Consider the following 21,877-nt stretch of genomic DNA (forward strand, 5'->3'; position numbering starts at 1 on the left):
CGACCCGAGCACTGATTGTTCACTGCTGGCCAGCCCAACAGAAGGAGAAAAAACGCACACGGACACAGACAAGACAAAAGCTGGTGCGTAAGGAGGCTCGTCGCAGGTGTTCGCGGCCGTGTTCCATCAACTCTGTCTGAAATATATCCTTTTTCCGTGAAATTCATCACCTATAGCAACAGGACAGCAGTGGTACGCGTGCCCTCTTTTACAGTGTACCGCAGAGTTAACCCGTGCGTCGAACAAGCAGTGTGGCACGTCCGTGTATCTGTGTGCGTGTGTGCGTGTTTATTTGTGTACACCGGGATTTTCCCTTATTGTTTCGCTGCGGAAGTAAATAGAGTGAAGCAATAATCAGAAACCGTCACTGTCCCGCAAATCTGTGACGCGTCCCGCACTGTTGAATTACGGTTGAAGAAGGTCATCTTTCATCAACGGGGAAAGCAACCGACGGGACAACGGAGAAAGAAGTAAAAACGTCAACTGCGGCGATCTCGCTGCTTACACTGTGTGCGTGTATGTGTGCTTATGTGTACGCGTTGGACATGGAGTGAGTGAGTATGCGGGTATCCATTTTTGCTGCGATCTCGAAATAACAATTCGGTCCGGTGTAAAAAGGACCTGTCGGATACGATACGGTTTTGTATCCGAAGCGTACCGGTCAGTTTCATTCCCCGGTCACATATACGCACCGGAAATAGGAAGTGTCAATCTTTCTGCACCATTCTCGAAGGCTGGCCACCCGTACGGCTGCAAACAGACTCATCAATCCCAGCAAGGCGTTTGCCGTGGTGGCCCGTTTTTTTAGTCAACAGGAACCACCACATCATCGTTTCCACACATCAGCCCAAACTGCACCTTATGTCATGATCGGATGCTCGTCACTAGTTGGCTGATATCGAGGTGTGCTGACGGGGTGCATCCAGGGAAAGATTATCGATAAAGTAATTCGCCAAACACCGCCGTGTCGGTAAAGATTTGGTGTACAGGTACGGAACATACGGGGGACCGCGAATGTGGCCCACAGTGTGCGGTGGTTGTTAAAGCGGAAAGAGATTGCCGTACGCGCGTGTTTGTGTGTTTGTGCCTAGTGGGGGCATTGTGTGTGCGAGCCGTGGTTGACGACGTCTAATACGCGATATGTTGGTGCTTTAAAGAGAGCGAGAGGAAGGGCCTATCTCATTATACCATACCTTCAAATGGTTTTTCCAGCGAGATCCGTTCACGGATCCCAACGTTTGGCTATGGCGGTCTGCAAGAAGTGCTAGAGTTGCATGTGTGAGTTTCCAATTGAAGAAGTGAAAAGTGAAAACATCAAACACCCCTTTACCGAAGACGGGGCGGCAACATAGTACAACACATTCAGTTCCATCATTCCTGTCTCTCTCTCTTTCTTCGTGTCTCTATGCTCTGGTGGATGGTTGAGGTGGCTACTTGGCACATACCTCCTGTCGCCGGCATCCAAACCTTTCCACGCCGCTTCCTTTCGCACCGCATTCCAACCAAATCCACCCTGTTTTAATATCATTCGGTGCGGGACACCGAAACTCCGATCCCCGGCACTCCTTCTGGCCAGCCTCCTCGGCCTCGGGATATTAAGCTGCATTCAAGGTGCTGTGTTGTGTCCGCGCCACACACGGCTATTATCCAGCGGAGCGCAACGGGTAGGAAAAGCGAAAAATCATCCCCATCCCAGGGCAAGGGCATCAGACTCGTGTGTGGCAGCAGCCAAACGGTGGCTAGGAAAAACAAAACCCGTACGAACACAGGAAAAACATCTCCCTGCTGTACACATACACACACGCACACATGTGCACGTGTGTGAGGTGGTGATCGCGAAAAACATCAACCCCTCATCTTTCGGCTCCAAACGTGGAGTTCCCGAACGGAAAACGTCGACAGTACTGCGTGGTGCATATACGTGACATTGTAGCTTGGGTGCATTCGGCGACTGTCAGCTCCGAAACATCAGTTCCAAGCACAAAATTCCCCTGCCGGAACAGCGACCGCACGCAACCACGATGGATCTTTTATCCAAACCCGAAGGTAAGCAGAGCCCTTGGTTTATTACGTACGGAAACAGAAATCATTCCGAACAGGTTCACTCGTATGTTAAGCAGGATCAGCAAAATTGTTAGAAAACGCCGGAGAAAAAAAAATCCTCGACCACGGTTGATACACGTACGTACGTGTGTTTTAATATCTGTAGTCTTTGCGCATAACTTTGCTCGAAAAGAAGCTCGCACGCCCATGGAAACGGTGAATCATCTGTTTTATACAGGGCGTTTAGTCACGCAGCACCTCAAAACGGGGCCGGATATCTTTTGTAGGAATGAACTGTTACGGGTAACGAAATGTGTCCACCAATAGTATGATTACGGGAATTGACAATAATTGCGTGATGTTTTGCTGGAATGCTAATAAAGATAAATGCAGCAAGGGAAGTATGCGCCCGTCGCAGGGTATGAATGACGTGTGCAGATGTCATTATTCAACCTACTTGGGTAGCCCCTTCATGTCCTGGAATATATCATAACTTCATTGAGTCCTGTCTACACAATGAACCCGTGCACACACACCTTCTTCTGGAGGTTTTTTTTAATTAACTCAACTTGATGGTTTTCACCCATTCACATGTGTGGATGTGTAAATATATGCGTGTGTGAAGGTAACCGGGTGACAGCTACATCCAAAAGGATTTTGCCGACGGTACCGGGCATATGTTGTTATATTTCCGTTTGACCTAGTTTTGCTAGTGGCGGATTGGGATTCGCATCGATCTTCACTGTGTTACACTACCCTTCTTTCTCTGACCTTTCTTAACATTGTTTCCATGGTGGTGTTTCATATTGACATTTACGATTCGCTCATGTGTTTATGGGGAAACATTTTTCGTCAAAGGTTCAACGAACTCTTTCTCTCTATTTCTCACCCTTTCCCAGAGGGTTGCCGGTTAGTAAAGTTCTGGGTTGCGTAGGTGATCGGCCTTAGGCAATTATCTAGTGACCTACATTTGGATTGGGGCTGGGTAGGCAAACCGGTGGCTACCGAGAAATGTCAAACGAAATGTCAAACCACCAATGGCCTACTCTTATTGAGAACGAAACGGGTGTTTTGCAAATTGCTAACGTTTTGGGAACACTTCAGAAGATAAGATACGCATTCTGAGTTTTTCTTTTATGCTTCTTCCCACCAGATTTCAAAAGTATTAAACAATTGATAACAGGCATACTTGTGCTATTGGGTCCTGATGTATCTCTGTCGGGAAAAAAGAATAGCACAATCATTAAAGAATCGTTTAATAACAAGACGCGAGAAAGATAAGAATAAAAGAACGTCCTATGTCCTGGCTACAATATGCTGTGTCCTTTGGCCACTGAACGTTGAATATCGCAAGAATCGGAAATAGATCAATTGCAGGATGTCATCGTTTATCGGCTCCCGGTGGGAGATGAAATGTCGGAGAGTGTTGATAGAATTTCCTTTCGCTGCACGAGCAAATAAATGCGATGACTGCTGGCCCAGGAAATGATTTTATCTCGATACCATTCCATTCCCACAGTATGTCTGTACGTGTTTTGCTTGCGAGTAAGTTCAGCATTGGAATAAAGAAGGAAAAAAACGACGAACCGGCATATCATTCCGTGGATGACTCAATGCGCGGGTCCAAATCGTATGTTGATTTCTCTGACTGTCAGACTGTCGATATAAAGTTTGTCATCCTGCTGTACGCGCGCGTTCAGAATCTAGGCCAGACAGCGACCATACGGCCACACCCAAGATTCAAGATTGAAGGAACGAAGAAAACGCAACACTACATCTATTGCATTGTGATACACACGAATACTATGGACACTTTTCTTCAAGTAAACGATCTCCTCCCCCCGAGGCAATATGTCCCTCTCCGTAGCCCTTCCGATTGTGTCATTTTGTTGCCAGACTTTCCGGGTTTTGTGTGAGCTCTGCACAGTTAGTGTTAGCGCTGTACTTACAGGGATGTCGCGTCATCGTGCTTAACGCTGATAAGATTATTGAAGCGACTTGAAGTTCACTCCAGTACACACATGCAAGCACACTCGCATAACCGTCTCTTTATGGTATAAGCGGATGTTGTAAGTGTTGTTTTATCGCAAAAAAGAGCTACAACAGCAACAACACTGCACAGCACCGACCAGCGTGATAGGCTGGCAAACTGTGGTAGCGTTATCATTTATCCTATCTGTAGACTCTGTAGCAGTGGAAACTTCGACGGCAAAGGGCTGCATCAAAAGCTTTGCAGGCTGCTAGGTAAGACAATAGCTTCCTTTTGGGTTGTTTTTTTGTTTACTTAAATTAAAATTAAAATAACTTACAAGTTTGAATGAATTTCTTCAACCGCTTCGCCTGTTTATGGCTGTGACTACTAGACGATCTCACAACCGCAGACGTGGCCATTCGCGAATTGTTTATGATCGTTGCTAATCAACCGCTCTTTCCGTTCCGATGCGAAGTGCGATCTTCGAAGCATCATCATGTCTATTGATAGCTGTTCGCGATGATTAATGGTTTTTTTTTTCGTTTTAAAACGCCCGTAACAGTCGTTTATGGTTGGCAATAATTTCTTTTTCATCGCCTGCAGATGTATTGGGTGCGCAACCAAGTTATCTAGACTGGCTTTGAAAGATTTATTAGACTGTAGTTTTATTTGAAATATTGTGTAACTCCTAATTTTAGGTATCGCTATTTATCACTTTGCCGTCCCGCTATCAAATGTCGAATGTTTTGTGGAAATTATTCCCTATCTTTTGTAGCGACCCAATCATCAAACCCATGCTGCTGATGATGGTCAGCCTATTTGGTAAAACGCACGGAAAAGATGAAATTCAAATAGTGATAGTGTAACATACTGAAGGATAAGGATGTCTTACCGTCTTCATCCTTCTGTGGGGGTTTCGTTCGCTTGCAACAACTTGTAGTACTTTGTACCGATCTGGTCCCGGTTGGTACATCCACCGCGAATGCTTTTGGGTTTTCTACACAAAAACAATCGTTGATATCGAAATCATAACCTAACGTAATACTAACTTAAAAACAAACAAAGACTTCCTACAACTGACGCTTATTAGTCACAAAATCACTCATATTGAGAGGCTCCCCTCCCCTGAAGTATATGATCCAGTAAATAATTAAATGATGTGTTCATGCAGTTTGTTTACCATACGTCCCAGCTTGATTCCTGATATAAACGCTAGTGAATCAATATTTTCCAGCGCAAATGATTCAAACCCGGACGTTACTTATTTGCGGACCCAATAATTTATGGTGTGCCTATTAACAATATTGCCGTATATAAAATTGCCACATAATATTTTGATCTCTTCTGATTGTGCAGATTTTCACGCCGGCAGAAACAAAACGCTACAGAGAAACCAATCATAGAAGGAAAATGTCGTCACATGATAGAACAGTTTTGTCCGTACAAAAAAAAAACATAAAATAAAAGGTTCCAGTTATCTAGCATCATGTGGCGCCACTTATCGCAATGGCAAAGTGTATGATTTTGTACGAGCGCACACACACCTAAAATCCCTAAACCTTATTACATTCTCTGCACGTCCAATGCTTTCCGAAACCTTCCCCCATATGCCCTTGCTTTTGTTCCATTAGATTCTCGGGCAGTGCGTGCGTGATCGCGTTTTTAACGTTTTTTTTTTTGTTTTCTTTTCAAAAGTTATCTTTTCGTTTGGCTCTTGGGAAAGACGCACTTTGGATTAATTCGAATAGTTCCCCCTATAATTCGCGAGAACTATAGATGGCATTTAGGTATTTTTAAGTTAAATTGTCAATAAATGTATATGTGAATTTGAAAAATTTGTATAAAACATCCTTTAAAGTGTTTTCACTTTTACTGGCTAGTAGCGAAACGGATAATGACACAAATAAGTAATGGAAAAGGTTTTGATTTACACCACAACAAATAGATTATCGGATTATAGATAGATTATTATCGGTTTTTTTTAAAGGTTAGACGAATAAATATTGTTATTTTCGCCGTCAATTTCTCCTCCACGTTCGAAACCAACCGAAACCTTTGCCAACGTCTAATAGACATAATTTCTCTTCGTGAAGAAATTGTTTTTTTTTCCGAATTATAAAATAAAAACAATACCCCCAACAAGACAAATTGTGGACCTGTCGGACTTTGATTAAAACAACAAACAAAAACACATCATCCGTAGTCTTTTTTTTTTTTGAAACTACGAACGAAACATTATCTTTCATGCGGAATCGTAATGGTGTTGAACGATGAACGTTGGAAATTATCACACTTCAGCTGTCACCCCACACACACACACACTGCACTGGTAAATGCGTGGTCTTTTTTCGATTTTGTTATATTTTTAAAAAAAAAGGCGCACACGAGCAGTAAAAATAATCGTGTGTGCCTGTTACATTTCTCCTCCGCATCGAGGAGAAATCGTTCCGTTCAATTCACCATCAACTGCTGGTGCCGCCCTTCCCAAGAGCATCCACTATCTTATCGTTGCTATCTGCCGCAGTCAGCGTTTGCCGTTTGCCTATTGTTTTGCTAATCGATGGGTGGTTGCAAACACGGCCACACGGCCGATCGATTAAGTTTGGCGACATCTGTACTCTGTACCGTACCGTACCGATGATCAGCAGTACTACGAAACCCCGGGATGATTGTTGATTCATTCTGTTTTTGAAACTTTTGACTAATGCATTCCCTCCTTTTGCGTTTCGCGTTGTAGTATTTCTTCGCGCATATGCAATAACCAGCATACTGACATACTTACCTTACCGGGGACGAAAGGTACGAATTGCTGCTCTCTTTGCTTTGTCCGGATGAGTCATGTGTAGCTTGGCAAACGAAAAAATAAAACAAACAACAACAATTTATGGCCACCAATTTGCATACGAACAATGCGTTTGTTCCGTTTCGTTTCAGCGAACTGCAGATGACCACAGTGTGTGTGTATCCCCGCCATCAAATTCCAACGGACGGTTTACACGCATAAAACTATAAAGTGGAATTTTGGAATGAATGTTTACGTTATGTTCGAATGTGATAGAATTATTCCTTCTAACGCACAGACATAACATAAAACAGGTTCCAATTTTACTGCTAATGTTTTTTTTGTTATAAAAAATGGTGTCTTATAGTTTACGATACTAGTCCGTCCTCTATTGGAGGTTATGGCATAAAGTTGGCATATTTTACAGTTTAATCGAACATTTTTGAAAAGAACTACTTATCTATTTATGACGAAACTCTCAAGAAGAACTGGAACCCCTATTCTGTGACAGGCATGTTTTGATATCATTTTGAAATATCTTGTCCTTCCACCCGAGAAAGCATTACCGATGGTCATACGTATATCAAAGTACAACATGATCGCCGGAGCTAGAAGCTACAACACAATGTTCGACCGGTCGACGGTGTTGCTGCTGCTGCTGCTGGAACTACTGATCTAATACCTACCGCTCATCACCGATGCGGCCGGGTGCGAGCCGGGGATGATCACACCACCATCCAGTTCGGGACCTGTTTTCGTTTCACGGCCAACCGGGTGATGATGTATTACTTTATCGACTCGTTTGACTGAGGTGTCGCCTTGCCCATGCGTCTAATGTTACTTGTTTTGGTGTCATCTACAGTGCCACAATTCTTCCCATATAATGCTCGAAACGGTGCGACTAGTGTCTAGACTTATTATTTGTAAAACAAATGTTCAATGGTAGTTTACGGCTGGAGTAACAAAATTATTCTACATTAAGCTGATGAATATTATCATTCTGTAAGTAAATTTCTGAAGCCTTCAAACGTTTGTGAGTAAGATCTACCGAGCTAGATTTAAATAACAATTTTGACAGGTCGCAAGCTGCTCCTCGAGCTGTTGTTTCAATTAAATATCAAAAACTAATGGCAGTAGTATTAAAAACCATTTGCAAAATTGAGCAACTTGCTGATATTCATGCAAATAAACCAACTACGCAATATTGGAACTCGGATGAATAATCCACCATGCCAATAGACTAATGTGTTGAACTCATTCGTACTGTACACGTAATGTACTTTCTATTCTTTGAGCCTACCGAGCTCCAATGAATTCCAACTGTACTTCGTAAATGATCGGTATCAAACAATGAAATTCTCATTAAAGCTCATGAAATATGTTGAAATATTGAATAAGGAATGAATATATAAAGGTTTAATTAGAATTTATTTTTCACCCTCCCAGTCAGGATGAGATACTGATGCTTGATCTTTGGTGTATCCGACCAAATGGCAAAGTACGACGACATTGATCATAATTAATGCGAAATAATCTGCTGCTTCCTTTTATACGCCATAACATTTGTTAGTGGTGGCCATGTCCAACGTAACTTCAACAGGAAATACTCCATCTTCAGTCGAAATTTAAACCGGGCGTTTTGGTTAGTCATACGTTATCTAGTGCACCAATTATTTCGCAGTAAAACCTAAATAACAACCTACGATAACTCTTATTTTTAAACAAAATTTGGTGAAAAACTGAGGTGATTTTGATAATGAAGTCGTATGAAACACGATAGTGTCAAGATCTCTACATACCACCCGAGATAAAGATACTCAGAAGTATGTTTTAGTATAGTAGATGTGGAAGGACAATTGAGGAGTATATCAACTATAAAAATAAGTGGGTAATAGTGCGACTCTCTCACTGTTATACATTTAGCTAGACTTCGGTGATCTGATCATGTCATTACATCAGACGATCCAGTTTTGGAAGATCATCCCTTTTAGGTCATTGAAGGAGGCTCGATCAGCAAAAATTAAAGACGAAAGACGGTTTGATGCGTCGGCCAGAAAAACTGGGATAATAATTTGTCACCTGGACGCGGTTTTGAGAAGTTTAAAAATAAAACATACAGTAAAACTTCAATAAAAATAAAGCTGAACTATAGAAACATTTTAACTCTATTAAAACACAGGAGACAATAAGGTACAGATAAGCCAAATTATGTTTAAAATTTGTCATATCATATACAACGAATTTTGGGCAATTCTTTGAAAAATTCTACATCCAAATACTTCCACACGTTACGAATGCGTGCCTAAGCATTGAAGCATTTGGGAAATAGTTTGCCCCAAACAAGCACAGAGTGCCTCAACCAACATTCCTGGAGCCCATTGACGCGAGGTCACATTACAAAGTCGCACAAGATCTCGTCACCGTATGCATATGGTGACGAACGGGGTTGCCCGGAAATGTTTCATAAAACATCCACCACGGGACGATACCGTAACTTCACACGAATCATTCCCCAGTTGCACGCGTACGGTTTGCGTCCAATTGTTGCTCTACCTACTGCATTTGCAATCGCGTGTCACTTTTGCTCTTCATCCCCATTGCTGTCACCGTGGCCGAAGCAATGCTTAACACTGTGGTGTTAGTTCTACCGCTCTCGCCAGTAGCAGCTTCCTCATCATCACCATCAGCATGTGAAAAGAAGTGCGGCAAGTGACGTGATTCGTGGGGATCGGTCACTCCGCTCCACGCAACCTCGGGACGAGTGATCTAGCGAGTCGCTCGATCGTAAAGATTTTCCTGTGCGGCTTGTTCTTATATGTGTCTTTTGCTTCCACATACCGCTCAGTGGCGAAGTTAAGCGGAAGATCGACGACTACTTTGGGCTGCGAACGAGAAACGATCGAGTGAATGATCGAATCTATGGGGTGCGTATGGTTGGGGTGTATGTGTAACGGGTTGTGCGTTGGTAAGGGGTGGTCACTACTTTGGCGGTTGTTCACCTTTCAATTTTGTGGTTACCGGTATGCCGGAGGAGACGAATGTTGTTGTTGTGGTTGTTGTTGTCGTTGTTCGATGTTTTGTTTTCGATTCTTTCGTTCGCGAGTTCTCCCTCCCTTAAACGCGTTCACTCACACTCTCGCTAGTTACTGCGGTGACCATTCCCATGCGCGATGATCTCAGGTGTGTGCTCTCTTCTGGTGGCGCTGTACCGTTTGATGGCCTAGCCCCTAGGGCACTTTGCTATTGGGGGCTTTCCAATCGGATGCCGTAATCTGGAGAGCGCCTGCTGTCGTTTTACTGCTTAGTAAGTTTGTCTAATTTTTAGCAAAAAAAAGAAGGAAAATTCATGAGATATAACAAAGATATTTTAAAACATCTTTACATAATGACGTCATTGCAAATAAGTTTGAAGATACTTCAAGAATGTGAAGCGCACATTTGGCGGTAATATTACCCAATGCTGCTGCTAACAGTATGAACTTCATTACTGAATCATTCGCGCATAAATCCCCCCGAAAAACCCCCGTCTGAAATAATGGCAGTCGGATAGGGCCACACAGATTAGAATCACCGTCTGATCTTTAACGTTTGTGTGTGGTGCTGTGTATTTTTTTTTTGTTGCAGCTGGGCTCCACTTTTATCGACTTCGGCCGCATCGTGTGCACACACCATCATCATCCATACTTTTGCCTCGTCCGCTCTAGACCAAAAACCAGGCCAAACCGTGCAACAAGCACACTGCCGTGCGTTGTTGTTGTACAAAAGGGGAGGGAAAGTGAAACATGGGAACCACCTTCTCCCTCCGGGTATCTCACTGCCCTTTACCATCGGCTGCCCGCTCGTCTGGGGGATAGGCTTAATAATGTATAGCTATATCCTCATAAAGCAGCATCGTTTCCCAGCTCTCCGGTATACAAACGCGAGCATAGCGTGATAGAGGGAGATCTACTAAGACTTGCCGTCTAAGGCGCGGACCGACGCTTGCACGATCCGTCACCGATCGTAGCTTTGTCTCGCAAAGCAATAGACGTGCATTTATATAGGTTAAACCACCCCGTAGCCCTGCCCGGCGTTCGTTTGTTTGTGCGGCATTCCAACTTAGACGAATGCGTACTTTCAACGTTCAAACCACTGTACGAAGCAGTTTTAGTTTAATCTATTTAACGGAAACCCTTTGTAATACTTCACGTTTCAATCACATTTATTCTCCAACCAGACGCAGAACGTTGCAAACTTTCTACTAACACCAACACTTTCATTCGTCCTACTTTCAGTGAGCGCCGTCGTCGAGTACGACTACGCGGCAAAGGAACCGGACGAGCTGACGTTGAAAAAGGGTGCCATCATTACGAACATCAAAGTGCAGGATGGAGGTTGGTGGGAGGGTACACTGGTCGCTACCGGCCGCACCGGAGTGTTTCCGGACAATTTTGTCCGTGTGCTAGAATCGCAGGATAAGAACCAAGTCGTCCTCAGGTATGTAGTAATTACGAGTCCCCTCGTGGCTTCCTCCATCAAAGAAACAGTAACGAGATGTATCATTTGTTTGTTTGCTGCTTGCAGAGATAAAAGTGCAACACTGAACCGAAGGTGTAAGGTAATTTACAGCTATCAGGAAAACAAAGCGGACGAGCTGACGCTAGCAGTTGGTGATGTTATTGAATTTTTTGAAGAGGTAAATTACGTTGCCACCGTTACAATTTGTACCATACAGTACACTACAATGCTGCTGCATCAACTGCATGCTTCTCTGTTTTTTTAGGTCGAAGAAGGATGGTGGCGTGGTAAGCTGAATGGGCGAGTGGGTGTGTTTCCGTCCAATTTCGTAGAAATGATCGAATCCGTATCGCCCAAATCGTCCAGCCGGAAGAGTGGTAACGTCGGTGGACTGGGCGTAACGGCGATCGACAGCACCACCGGCCTGGCAGGAACCGGGTCGTTAGGAATGAGCCTATCGAAGAACAACAGCCTCAACAAAAGCCGCACCAGCTTGAACAGCTCGCGGGAAGATCTTGACCGGCACGATGCACCTTCGCTGCCGCCAAAACCCGTGCGGGACCTGTGCAAGGTACTGTTCGCCTATCAACCTGCCAACGAGGACGAGCTAAAGCTGGTGGAGGGTGACATCATAACGATCCTCTCGAAGGAGCTGCCGGATAAGGGCTGGTGGAAGGGTGAACTTCGCGGGCGGGTTGGCGTATTTCCGGACAATTTCGTTTCGTTACTGCCACCGGAAGGTGGCAAATCGTCGGCTAACATATCGGCCTCGGTGCGGTCCATTGCCAGCACGACAACCGGCACCGGTAGCCTACACCATCCGGGTGTAGTGTCGCCGGTTAAGGATCCGCTGCACGTGCCGAAACCGGACCGTCCACCCACGGCCACAAAGATGCAAATGTTTGGCAAGCAAACGTCAACCAATTCGTCCTCCACCACGGCCTATCGTAAGGAAAGTTTCGGTTCGAAGGATTCGTTGAACGAATCGACCGGCAGTGTTGGGAGTGTTGGTGGCGCTGGTTCGGTGACCGGTTCACCGACGTACAACAGCGTGGCAGCACATCGGAAATCACTCGAAAGCAAGAGCACGGAAAGTTCAGCATCAGCGGCGGGTGCCATTGGTGGAGGCATCGTGACGGAGAAACCTCCGCGCAAAAGCTTGGAAAACAAGGCGTCAGACATACGCAAAAGTTTGGAAAATTTGGACGATAAAAAGGCTACACCACCACCGGTGCTGGGGAAAAAACCACAAGTTCCCATCAAAAAATCACCATCCATTACCAGCGTTACAGGGAACCTGTTTTCCGGGCTAAAGCAAAAGGTAAAAGGTGGCGGACCATCCGTGGAAAAGGACAAATCATCAGACGAGCGGGATGGTATTGGGGGTAGCAAGGTGAGGTCAGAGATTGCCGACAACGGAGACCGAACGATCGTTGGCGAACGGATCGAAGTGGAGCTGGGTCACGTTGAGCGTGGCACCTCGGTACTGAAGGATATGCGAGCAAACCGAGCGAAGGCTCCGAAGCGACGGCCACCCTCATCTCCGAGCAGTATTATTACAACCGATCCGAATGCCACCGGTATTACCGCCAACGGTAGTGGTAGTGCTTCGATGAGCAATGGCAATTCCGGGCTCTTCAGTCAACTGTCACTGTCGTTCGAGTCGGAAAGTCCAAAACCAGACGTGACGGCCACCGGAGGGCCACCGAGCGCTAACAATTCCTTCGGTTCCAGTTCCATCGTGTCGGCGGGAGACGGCGAAGAATCGGCACCAAAGGTACCGAAACCACGCGAGTGGGAAAAGAATAAAGTACCGTGGATGGACGAGTTAAAAGCGAGCCAGGCGAAGAAGACGACCGCCGCAGAAAGCAAATCACCTGAGCATCATCATCATGTGACGTCCTCGCAAAACAGCAGCACCAACAATAGTCACGTTCATCACCAGGAGGAGACAAGCATTTCCAAATCATTCCATGCGAGCACCACTTCCAGCACCGGCACACCTCCCGTACCCTCGGGTAATGCGGTCCGTGCCCGGCTAATGGAACGATCCGCCACAACGACGAGCGTCCCTTCGGAGAGCAATCACACCAGCAGTACCACGAGCAATATGAATAGTTCCTTCGATCTGATTGCGTCGTGCAATCGTAAGGAGACGGCCACTACTAACGTCAGCAGTAGTGGTAGTTCGCAGCTTCAGTCAAACGTCGATACATCCAACGTGAGCGCCATGACCAAATCGATGTCCGCTCTGTCAACCACCACGACCAAAATTGCCATTTCCTCCTCGTCGACCGGTACGGTCTCCTCGACAACGGCGGTCACCGAAAACAACGGCACACACGAACTAACATCATCAACGGCGTCAGTGGCCACTACCGCACCCTCACCAAACAGCCGCCCCGTCAGTGTGAACCTCCGGAACACCAGCATTTCGCCCACGCCACAGAACCGCAATGCGAAAACGATTCACATTGTGGGTAGTGGTACCGCGAACACCACCGGCGGCAAACCCTCGTCGACCGAATCGGTAAACGTAGTACCGATCTCGATGGAGAACGTGTGCGGACGGGTACAGGAACTGGAGCAAAAGGTGAGCCGCATGGAGCGACAGCTGGCGACACAGAATGGGCTGATCGAGGAGCTGACGCGCATGCTGCGTGGCGAATCGGATAAGGTGAAGACGCTGCAGAAGGAACTAGAAAAGTACGCCCAATGCGTCACGCAGGTATGATGAACGGAGTAAAGGCCACCGCCGAACCGTACCAACCATCGTCGATCTGTGTGCCGGCGGTTGGACGTAAAATAGTGCGCAGTAGTTGTGTTGTCGACATGCAGCAGGAACACAAAACACAAGTCGCAGCGTTTGCGATCGCAATTTTTGGGTAGTATTATATTTTATTAATAATTTTCCTACTGCTAAGAGGTCGATCGACAGCTGATCAATTTCCTCCATGCGCGTACGAAGAAGTACCCCGTGTGGGGTGAACCAATTGGCCGATTATCTAATCCGTTTAGTTATTATACGTACGAAACGGACCCGTGTACAGTGATTGAATAGTTACGTAGGTCATTGGACAGCTAGGAGAAGCACAAACGCAGATCGGTGATCGGTAGTTGCTAGTAACTTGTTGGACTTTTGATGAATTAGAATTACGTACTTTCGGTACTCTAGTATCACATTTGCCATGAAGAAAGGAGGACCCGGTCGCGCACAATGAGTCGCGGATATAGCTAACGAACGCGATTGAAATTATGAAATGTGTAAATTTACGATAGAAATTAGTTAACACAACAAAATTTCATTCTATCGAAACTCCGCAAACTGCGCAAACAACACAAGAGACAGATTGTATTATCAATGATTACTTTACTAGCGAGTATCTTCATTCCTTAGAAACCCGGGGGGAAAACAACGAGTGGCCGAGTGGAGCTACCGTTAACGCAACACAGGACACTCCCCAAACTGTAACGTAATAGTGAATTAACGTAAAGCTATAAGATTATTTCCTATCGATCATTCCAATCGCTTTTTTCTAGCAACGCTGATTAGAAATCATGGATAACGCCTAAAGTATTGACACCATATAGGAATATTAGTGAACGATGTAAAATTGAAAATGGAAAATAAATACCATAAACCCCGCTACTTCCTTCCCTCTGCCGTACGTGGTGGTGTGGGAGATGTGCGCCACGATTTTAGGGCCCACATAGATCGTTGATCCTCAAAAAAAAAATACACAAACACACACAAGGAATAACAGAAGGGGTCGATTCAGGCGAGGGGCAGAAGAATAACCCTCAACACTAACGTTGGAACGAGAGCTGAGATATAATTATGAGAGAAAAACCCCAAACCCGGTACGGATTTGCTGGGAGTTTGTGGCTTGCTTTTTATATATATACACACACACACACCCAGACGCATGTATTCTAGCGCCACGTTTACTCCGCCAGACGTAAAACGTTTATCCCGATTTTTTGTTTGTTTAGTAACCCGTCATCAATAGTAGCTGGATAGTAGCGTTATGCATTTTCGTCATATAAACTTACGCGCGTGTTAGGTACTCGTGCGCCGTACATGATCGGTAATTGGGACCGTACACAACATACCCGTATGGCTGCGAAACCATACTGTGTGCAGTAGTTATATTGATATACATTAGTGTACTTAAGTCCGCGAAGAAGATGATCACATTAAAATATGAAAAGCAACAGAAATTCATGGGTCGGTGGGTTTTGTTTTCTTTCAGTGGGCCGAAATTAACGTAACTCGAAATTTATCGTTTGTTTTGCATTACTTTTCTCCAATTAATCTTTTCATTTCATTTTTATCACTTTCATCTATTTTTTTTTGTGCTCCGTACAGAGCAACTGCATATGGACGATGTTTTGAGAAACAGTGGACTGGAAAGAACTACGTACAAAAAGAATTTCTGCAACAGGAATAGGTATTTTGTTATGCTTTCTTTATAACAGTTAAATTAAAAGAATGTTCCGGCATTTCCTATTGCTATCTTTGCAAAACGTTATGAGGTAAATCATTATTGTCGACAGGGAACGACTCTCAACAACCTACTGCAGGAGTCCTATAAACCGCCCATGGTTTATACCATACCATCAAACCGTGAGAGTGATCGCTAGTGTAAGGAAGATGGATTAAACGGAAAGCATACCAGTGCTATAAAAGCATAAGCAATTTTCTATCGTTCGCTTGATTTTCACATATCAAATTTGATGCTCCAATTTTAGATCGGTTGTCCGTGCGTCAAGAAATCTAGGAATTTCACGACCGATTTCTTGCAAATTATGGACCTCTTCGGTCATTGTGAAGACACTTGCGATCATTTCTTCACATTTACACTTGCACATTTACATCAGTCTGTCTAGAAATGGCAACCCTCTTTAGACCTCTTGAGGTTGTTGTGCCGATAAAGAATAATATGAATAGGAGGATTTGCATATATTCCTCAATATATTCTAGTTTAATTTGAAAATAATCCAAAAATGGCTCCAGACAAATGCGGTCTATTCCATCTAAATCCATTTGGACGTCCAGAACAGAGACACTGTACGAGCTGTATCGTGTGGTGCCATGTTAATGACATCATTACCAGCTCACCGCAGCTTCGGCGAGTCGAATTCATTGCACGGTGGGTGATGCTGTCATTATTAGTTTTAAACTTTTAAAGGTTAAAGTAAATAATTGTTCAATCGTAATTTTATTTTAATTTTGTTTTTTTATTGTTTCTGACTGTTTCTCTTTATCGTTTACACCACATTTGTTCTTCAACAAGTTTTTTGTTGTTGGTACTGCTGCTTTTTTCTAGTATTCGTCTTTCACGTCCATGGGTTTTTATATTTTACACTGCTGTAAGGTGACCTGCCTGCTAGTTCTTAAAAAACTAAATCAAATACACTCAAATAGGGGCAAAATGGAATTAAAAACAAAACTGAATACCCACAAAACAAAAACAAACTCTCCTGTACACGTTTTGCCTAACGAATCGGTACATTCTTAAACACGACCATTCAGCTTGTTGCCACCAGGTAATGCGTGATCGGAAGAAAGGGAGGCTACTCTGTGGGTGTGTTTGTATGAGATTATTCGACGCTCTTGCAATCCATGCAGTGCCATGGTCGTGCATTCCCATTCCATTTCCTGCTTCAGATGACTATTTGAACATAGTCGAAAGTCGTCGTACCTGTCTTTAACTATCGCAGAATAGCTGCCCACCTATACAGTGGGTAGGATAGTAGCAAAATAACCGCGACATGGGTGTACAGCAAGCACACACGCACCGAGCTAGTGTCTCTTCAAAACGAAAACGTAACGACGACAGGTGGTGCACCGCGTTTGAAGTGCGCCCATTATTACTCAGTCCCTGCTTCTCTCTGAACGTTATCGGCTATCTAAACAGATTTCTTCATTAGTCTCTACTGCGGTCTTCTACCCCGTTGTAAGTGAAATGCTGCGTTACCGTCCACTCATTATTTTTACGTCGATTTTGTTCCGGTCTCGGTCTCCTACTTTCTGTGGCAGTCGCGAATTGCGTTCTTTCTCTCCATTCTCTTCTTCTGCCCTCGAATTCCTTTCAAGTGTCGCATTCCATAGGAATACGTTTAAAGCGTCCGGCTGTGTGTTGTTGACAGGTGCTTCCACCGTTTACAGCTCATCGTGTCCATCGTCCTCCACCTCGGTCGCTTCACCGGGCAGCGCGTTGTCCGCATCATCCTCATCATCCTCATCCTCGTCGTCCTTGGCAGCCTCCTCGGCGGCCGCTTCCTCTTCTGCCTTCTTACGCTCCTCGGCTTCCTGTGCGTCCTTCACCTTCTTTTCGCCCTCCTGCGTCTCCTTAACGGTGGCGGCCGCCTTCTTTGCTACCTCGAGATCGTTGGTGACGAGGAAGTTGTCGAAGATCGTGCCCGATTTCACCTGCCACACGTCAATACCGACACCGCACACTTCCTCGCGCAGGTACAAACTCTTGTCCTCCACGTACTCCGGATTGTCGATCTCCGGATGCACCCAAACACCCTTGTAGGCCGGATTGTCGATCTGCTTTGGTTTCCATTCACCCTTGTACTCGGGATTATCGATCATCGGTGGCTCCCATTCGCCGTCCATCTCATCGTCCCAGTCGTCGGGCTTGGTAGCATCCGGGTCGGGAATGTGTTCCGGTTTGTCCCAGTCCTCCGGCTTAGTATCATCCGGATCGGGGATGGTGGCACGATCGTCCCAGTCTTCCGGTTTCTTCGCTTCCGGATCCTTAATCTTCTTCGGTGGCAGGAATTCCCAATCATCCTCCAGGCTGCCCGATTCGACCTTCTCGTTGTCGATCAACACCTCGTACGTGTTGTCAGCCCGCACGACCAGCGTGTAGAAATGCGTGAACACATCGTCCTTGCAGCGAATGTCCTTGTTGATCAAATGGTTCTTGCCCTTGTAGCTGAAGATCACGTGCACCTTCTTCGTTCCCGGTCCACAAATGTCCGGTCCAAACATGACCAGGTACGGCGTCTCACCGTGCAGATCCTTCTGATCGACCGAACAGTCGAACACCTTCAGATAACCGCCACCGCAGTCGATGTTCTGCTCATGTTTCACCGAGAACTGGATGACAAGCGTATCATCCTTGTTGGAGAACGGTGCGAACTTGTTCGACAGCGCGTAGAAACGGGCATCTTGCGAAGTTTGCAGACCTGTCAGAGGAGAGAAGTTAATACAGAAAAAATATAATGTTTGGAGCATTTTTGAACAGAGTTGTTTAAATTTTACACATACCACCAGAAACCAAATCAAAATTCAATATGTCCCACTTTAGTTTAACATGTGCGAGACGCATTCGCCAAACTAGCTACCGGCGACACCAATTGAATTATGACCTCCACAAAAAAAAAAAATAACGAGGACTATTGTGTTTAAAAATAAGTCAACAAAGCGAAAAGTGGATCTCCACTCTGTTCTACAAAACAGCGTAAACACTACAACAAAACAGCAATACAAACAAACCTCAATATACGTTCTTGGGGCCCGTTTGTGCACGTTTCTTATACACTGATGTTTAAAAGAACCATGAAAAGTTTAGACATTTTTCCGACCCACTTTTCCACCTGACCATCGCGGGGACCATGCGCTGTCAGTGGTCTTGCAGACACGTTCAATTAAAGAGAGCATCAAAGCAATCGTAAGCTTGTTTGATGCTTTTGTCACGCACATTAGCGTTACACTTTGGTGGACGCAATTAATAATTAAAACAGAAAAAACACATCCTTTGCATGCTTTATGCCCGTTCCGTCTGTTTGTTGCGTAGATAGGGGAACATGGGGCAGAGTAGTAGCAGTACCCCAAGCGTTCTGATAAACATCGACAGCTTTGCGCGTTACCTCCCTCATAGGTGTTGTAACCCGGGGCACCACACTCGTGCTCTATGATTTTACATAAAAATCATGACAATAATTCGACCCAGGAAAACCCTTCTCTCCTCCCCTTAAGTGCTCTAGGCAAGGCCATGGAAAATCGAACAGTAATCATAAATCCATTTGAAACATGGGTAAGCGATGAGAACGCCGATAAAAGCTGGACCCATCACTGAACAACGCCCCGGCTTTCTCGAACATTCCGCTGCGATGCGGAACCACCATTGCCGAGCACCGGGACACGTCACATATGAGTGTAGCATTGAAGAAGAGGCAACGTTGGGAAGCGTTGCCACGGCGACAGAAGAACAAAACTGCTACGCGGGCGAGAGCAAAACTCGATGTGCGTGATGTTTTGCCGGTTTTTCCTGTTCTCGGTCGGATGCCGGGTACGTCATCTAGCTCTGCTTCGCGTTATGCGTTCTTATGCTTTTAATTCTTCATTCGCCTTCTTCGTCTCGCTTTCTTCTAGCGTTTTTGAGCGTTGTTCTGTGAAGACCTAAACCCGAAGGGGAAAGAATCTTGTGGTGTGTGTCTGTGCCTGTTTGGAAATCCGGTGGGAAAATTATGCAATTTTTTCCCTAATGCACTCATCGTGGTTTATCAGTGTTTCCCTTCTTCTTGCTCAGACGTTTCATGTAACACACCCACTTTATCGACACTCGCCCCTTACATTTCATCCTGGATTCTAGCACAAGAATAACGGTCATTCACATCGGAGAAAATTGACACGTCGCCGCAGTGTTTGCGATCTAGTTAGCTACGCCGCTATAGTAAGCAGAACCAAGCGAAAAAAAGAAGACTTTTTATGTTGCTACAGTACTTACCTTTGTCGGTATCGGCATCGTTGAAGAATTTTCCGGCTGTGTGCACAAACTTGCCATACTCAACACCTTTGTGTTCACTCTGGACCCAGGTCTTTTGCCACGAATCTGTGTAGAAGAAACACACGCACACACAAAATGGTCAACGTTAGCAAAAGAAAAGCGTGCCGGGAAATGGTGCCGGATGGCCGGAATAATCTCACAAAACTACACTGTCTTACCGTCTTTAAATCCTTCCTCAAAGTACACCTCGGCATTAACGGCCAGAATGGCGGCCACTAAAACCGCAAACGCACGCATTTTGGGTAGAAACTAGCAACTTTTTTCCTAGCACTACGGGGTTCGAAAATGCACCTTCGGATGCACTCCTCTCGCAAAAAGCTGACTAGCCGCACGAACGTAGAATGGACGAATAATAATAAACAACCATGGCACCCGGTTTTATTCAAAGCCTGCTCTTCTTGCCGACGGTGCTGCCATCTAGCTGCGCTACGATTGGTCCGCGTTGAACCAATCACCGTCTCACAATTGGCATTCTCTGCACCCGATGGGTTTGGGTTTGACACTCGGCAGCTTTCAGGTGGCTGTGGTATGGTATGCTGAGAGACGCCTAATAAGAGTGCTTATGTGACGCGTCAAATGGTGTTTTGTTTCAAAAATATATTGCAGTCAAACGGTTTTACTCTTTCTCGTGTTAGCCAACTGCTTTTTACGAATAGCTCTAATTGACTTGAATATGAGTGAGGAGGGAGATTAAATGCGAGTAAGTACGATCAATGTGTGAATGACATTAAATGATCCTGAATGGAATCTATTCTTGCGAGAGTCAATGCGATATGATTCGCTAGGCTTATAACACGAGTACACGAGTTGTGAAGCCCGAGACCAAACAATACAAACTTAGATTTTCTATTAGTATTTGCCCTCTCTGCCAAAACGTTCATCAACTATTACCAAATAAACTTGTTTGCTTATCTGTTGTCCCTGATAGTTGTTGTGCCTTGAGTTTTCTTCCCGTTCCTGGCAGTTTTTCAATCTGTTCATAAATGATGTTTCTTCTAACCCTCCTGTTGATGGTCGTCTAATCTTTTGTTATGTTTTCGTTGGAACGATCTGGCCGTATCGACTTATTTTTACCACGTAACCGAATAGTCAGTCCTTGCTACGGGGGAATGGTCCGGATGGGATTTTGGTCCGGTCCGTTCATGTAAAGGTCGGCTCCGTTACCATTATGCCATCAGACCGCCCCTCGTCTGATCTTTACACATGATCTCAAAATGTTTTTCCCCGCCCATTATTCCCCCGATTGTCCTATCCTATTTACCGAAATTCATCTACTCTCGAGAGTGTCTTTCGACGCAACTTTTGTACACGTACTTTTCTACGGGAGTGTCTTTCAAAAAGACGCTTTTCCATGATCACATACTGGACATGATTAACTAGGCCTATAATACCCCTATTTTGATTTTGATCACAATGGTATGTTTCCTCGGTACTGTAGTGTTAAGTCCGGCACCGTTACCAATACATCAAAGAACCGCGTTGCAACTCTCCGAATTGCATGTAACATATATTTCGACTAGCTTCTTGGAGTTCTGTATGTCACTGCCTTCTTTCAGTGCTGATCTTGCATCTGCTCAGCCCGATTCAACGACTGTTTTCATGTGCTTCTAGTCTTTTCTTAATTGTTTAACCCTACTTTTCAACGACTTTTTTCATGTGCTTCTAGTCTTTTCTTAATTGTTTAACCCTACTTTCTAGCCATTGTTATTTCTTGCTTGTTAAGATTTCTTTGCATGTGGCCTGGTCAGTAATATTTTCGAATTGGTATTAGTATCT

General features: G+C 44.9%; 2 protein-coding genes across 2 annotated transcripts; one reads left to right on the forward strand and one right to left on the reverse strand.

Moving 5' to 3' along the window:
* The first annotated feature begins 9 nt into the window (after positions 1–9).
* LOC128310109 (serine-rich adhesin for platelets) lies at positions 10–15,513 on the forward strand. Its single transcript, XM_053046661.1, has 4 exons — positions 10–2,046; positions 11,072–11,273; positions 11,361–11,472; positions 11,560–15,513. Exons 1-4 carry the CDS (start codon positions 2,022–2,024, stop codon positions 14,026–14,028), a joined length of 2,808 nt encoding a protein of 935 aa, XP_052902621.1. The 5' UTR covers positions 10–2,021; the 3' UTR covers positions 14,029–15,513.
* Positions 15,514–16,511: 998 nt separating this feature from the next.
* On the reverse strand, positions 16,512–20,437 carry LOC128299784 (calreticulin). Its single transcript, XM_053035860.1, has 3 exons — positions 20,260–20,437; positions 20,042–20,146; positions 16,512–18,497 (listed from the first exon to the last, which is right to left on the reverse strand). The coding sequence occupies exons 1-3, from the start codon at positions 20,336–20,338 to the stop codon at positions 17,461–17,463; spliced, it is 1,221 nt and encodes a 406-aa protein (XP_052891820.1). The 5' UTR covers positions 20,339–20,437; the 3' UTR covers positions 16,512–17,460.
* Between the last annotated feature and the right edge of the window lie 1,440 nt (positions 20,438–21,877).

Source organism: Anopheles moucheti, chromosome 2 (assembly GCF_943734755.1).
Source record: "Anopheles moucheti chromosome 2, idAnoMoucSN_F20_07, whole genome shotgun sequence".
Taxonomy (NCBI): Eukaryota; Metazoa; Arthropoda; class Insecta; order Diptera; family Culicidae; genus Anopheles; species Anopheles moucheti.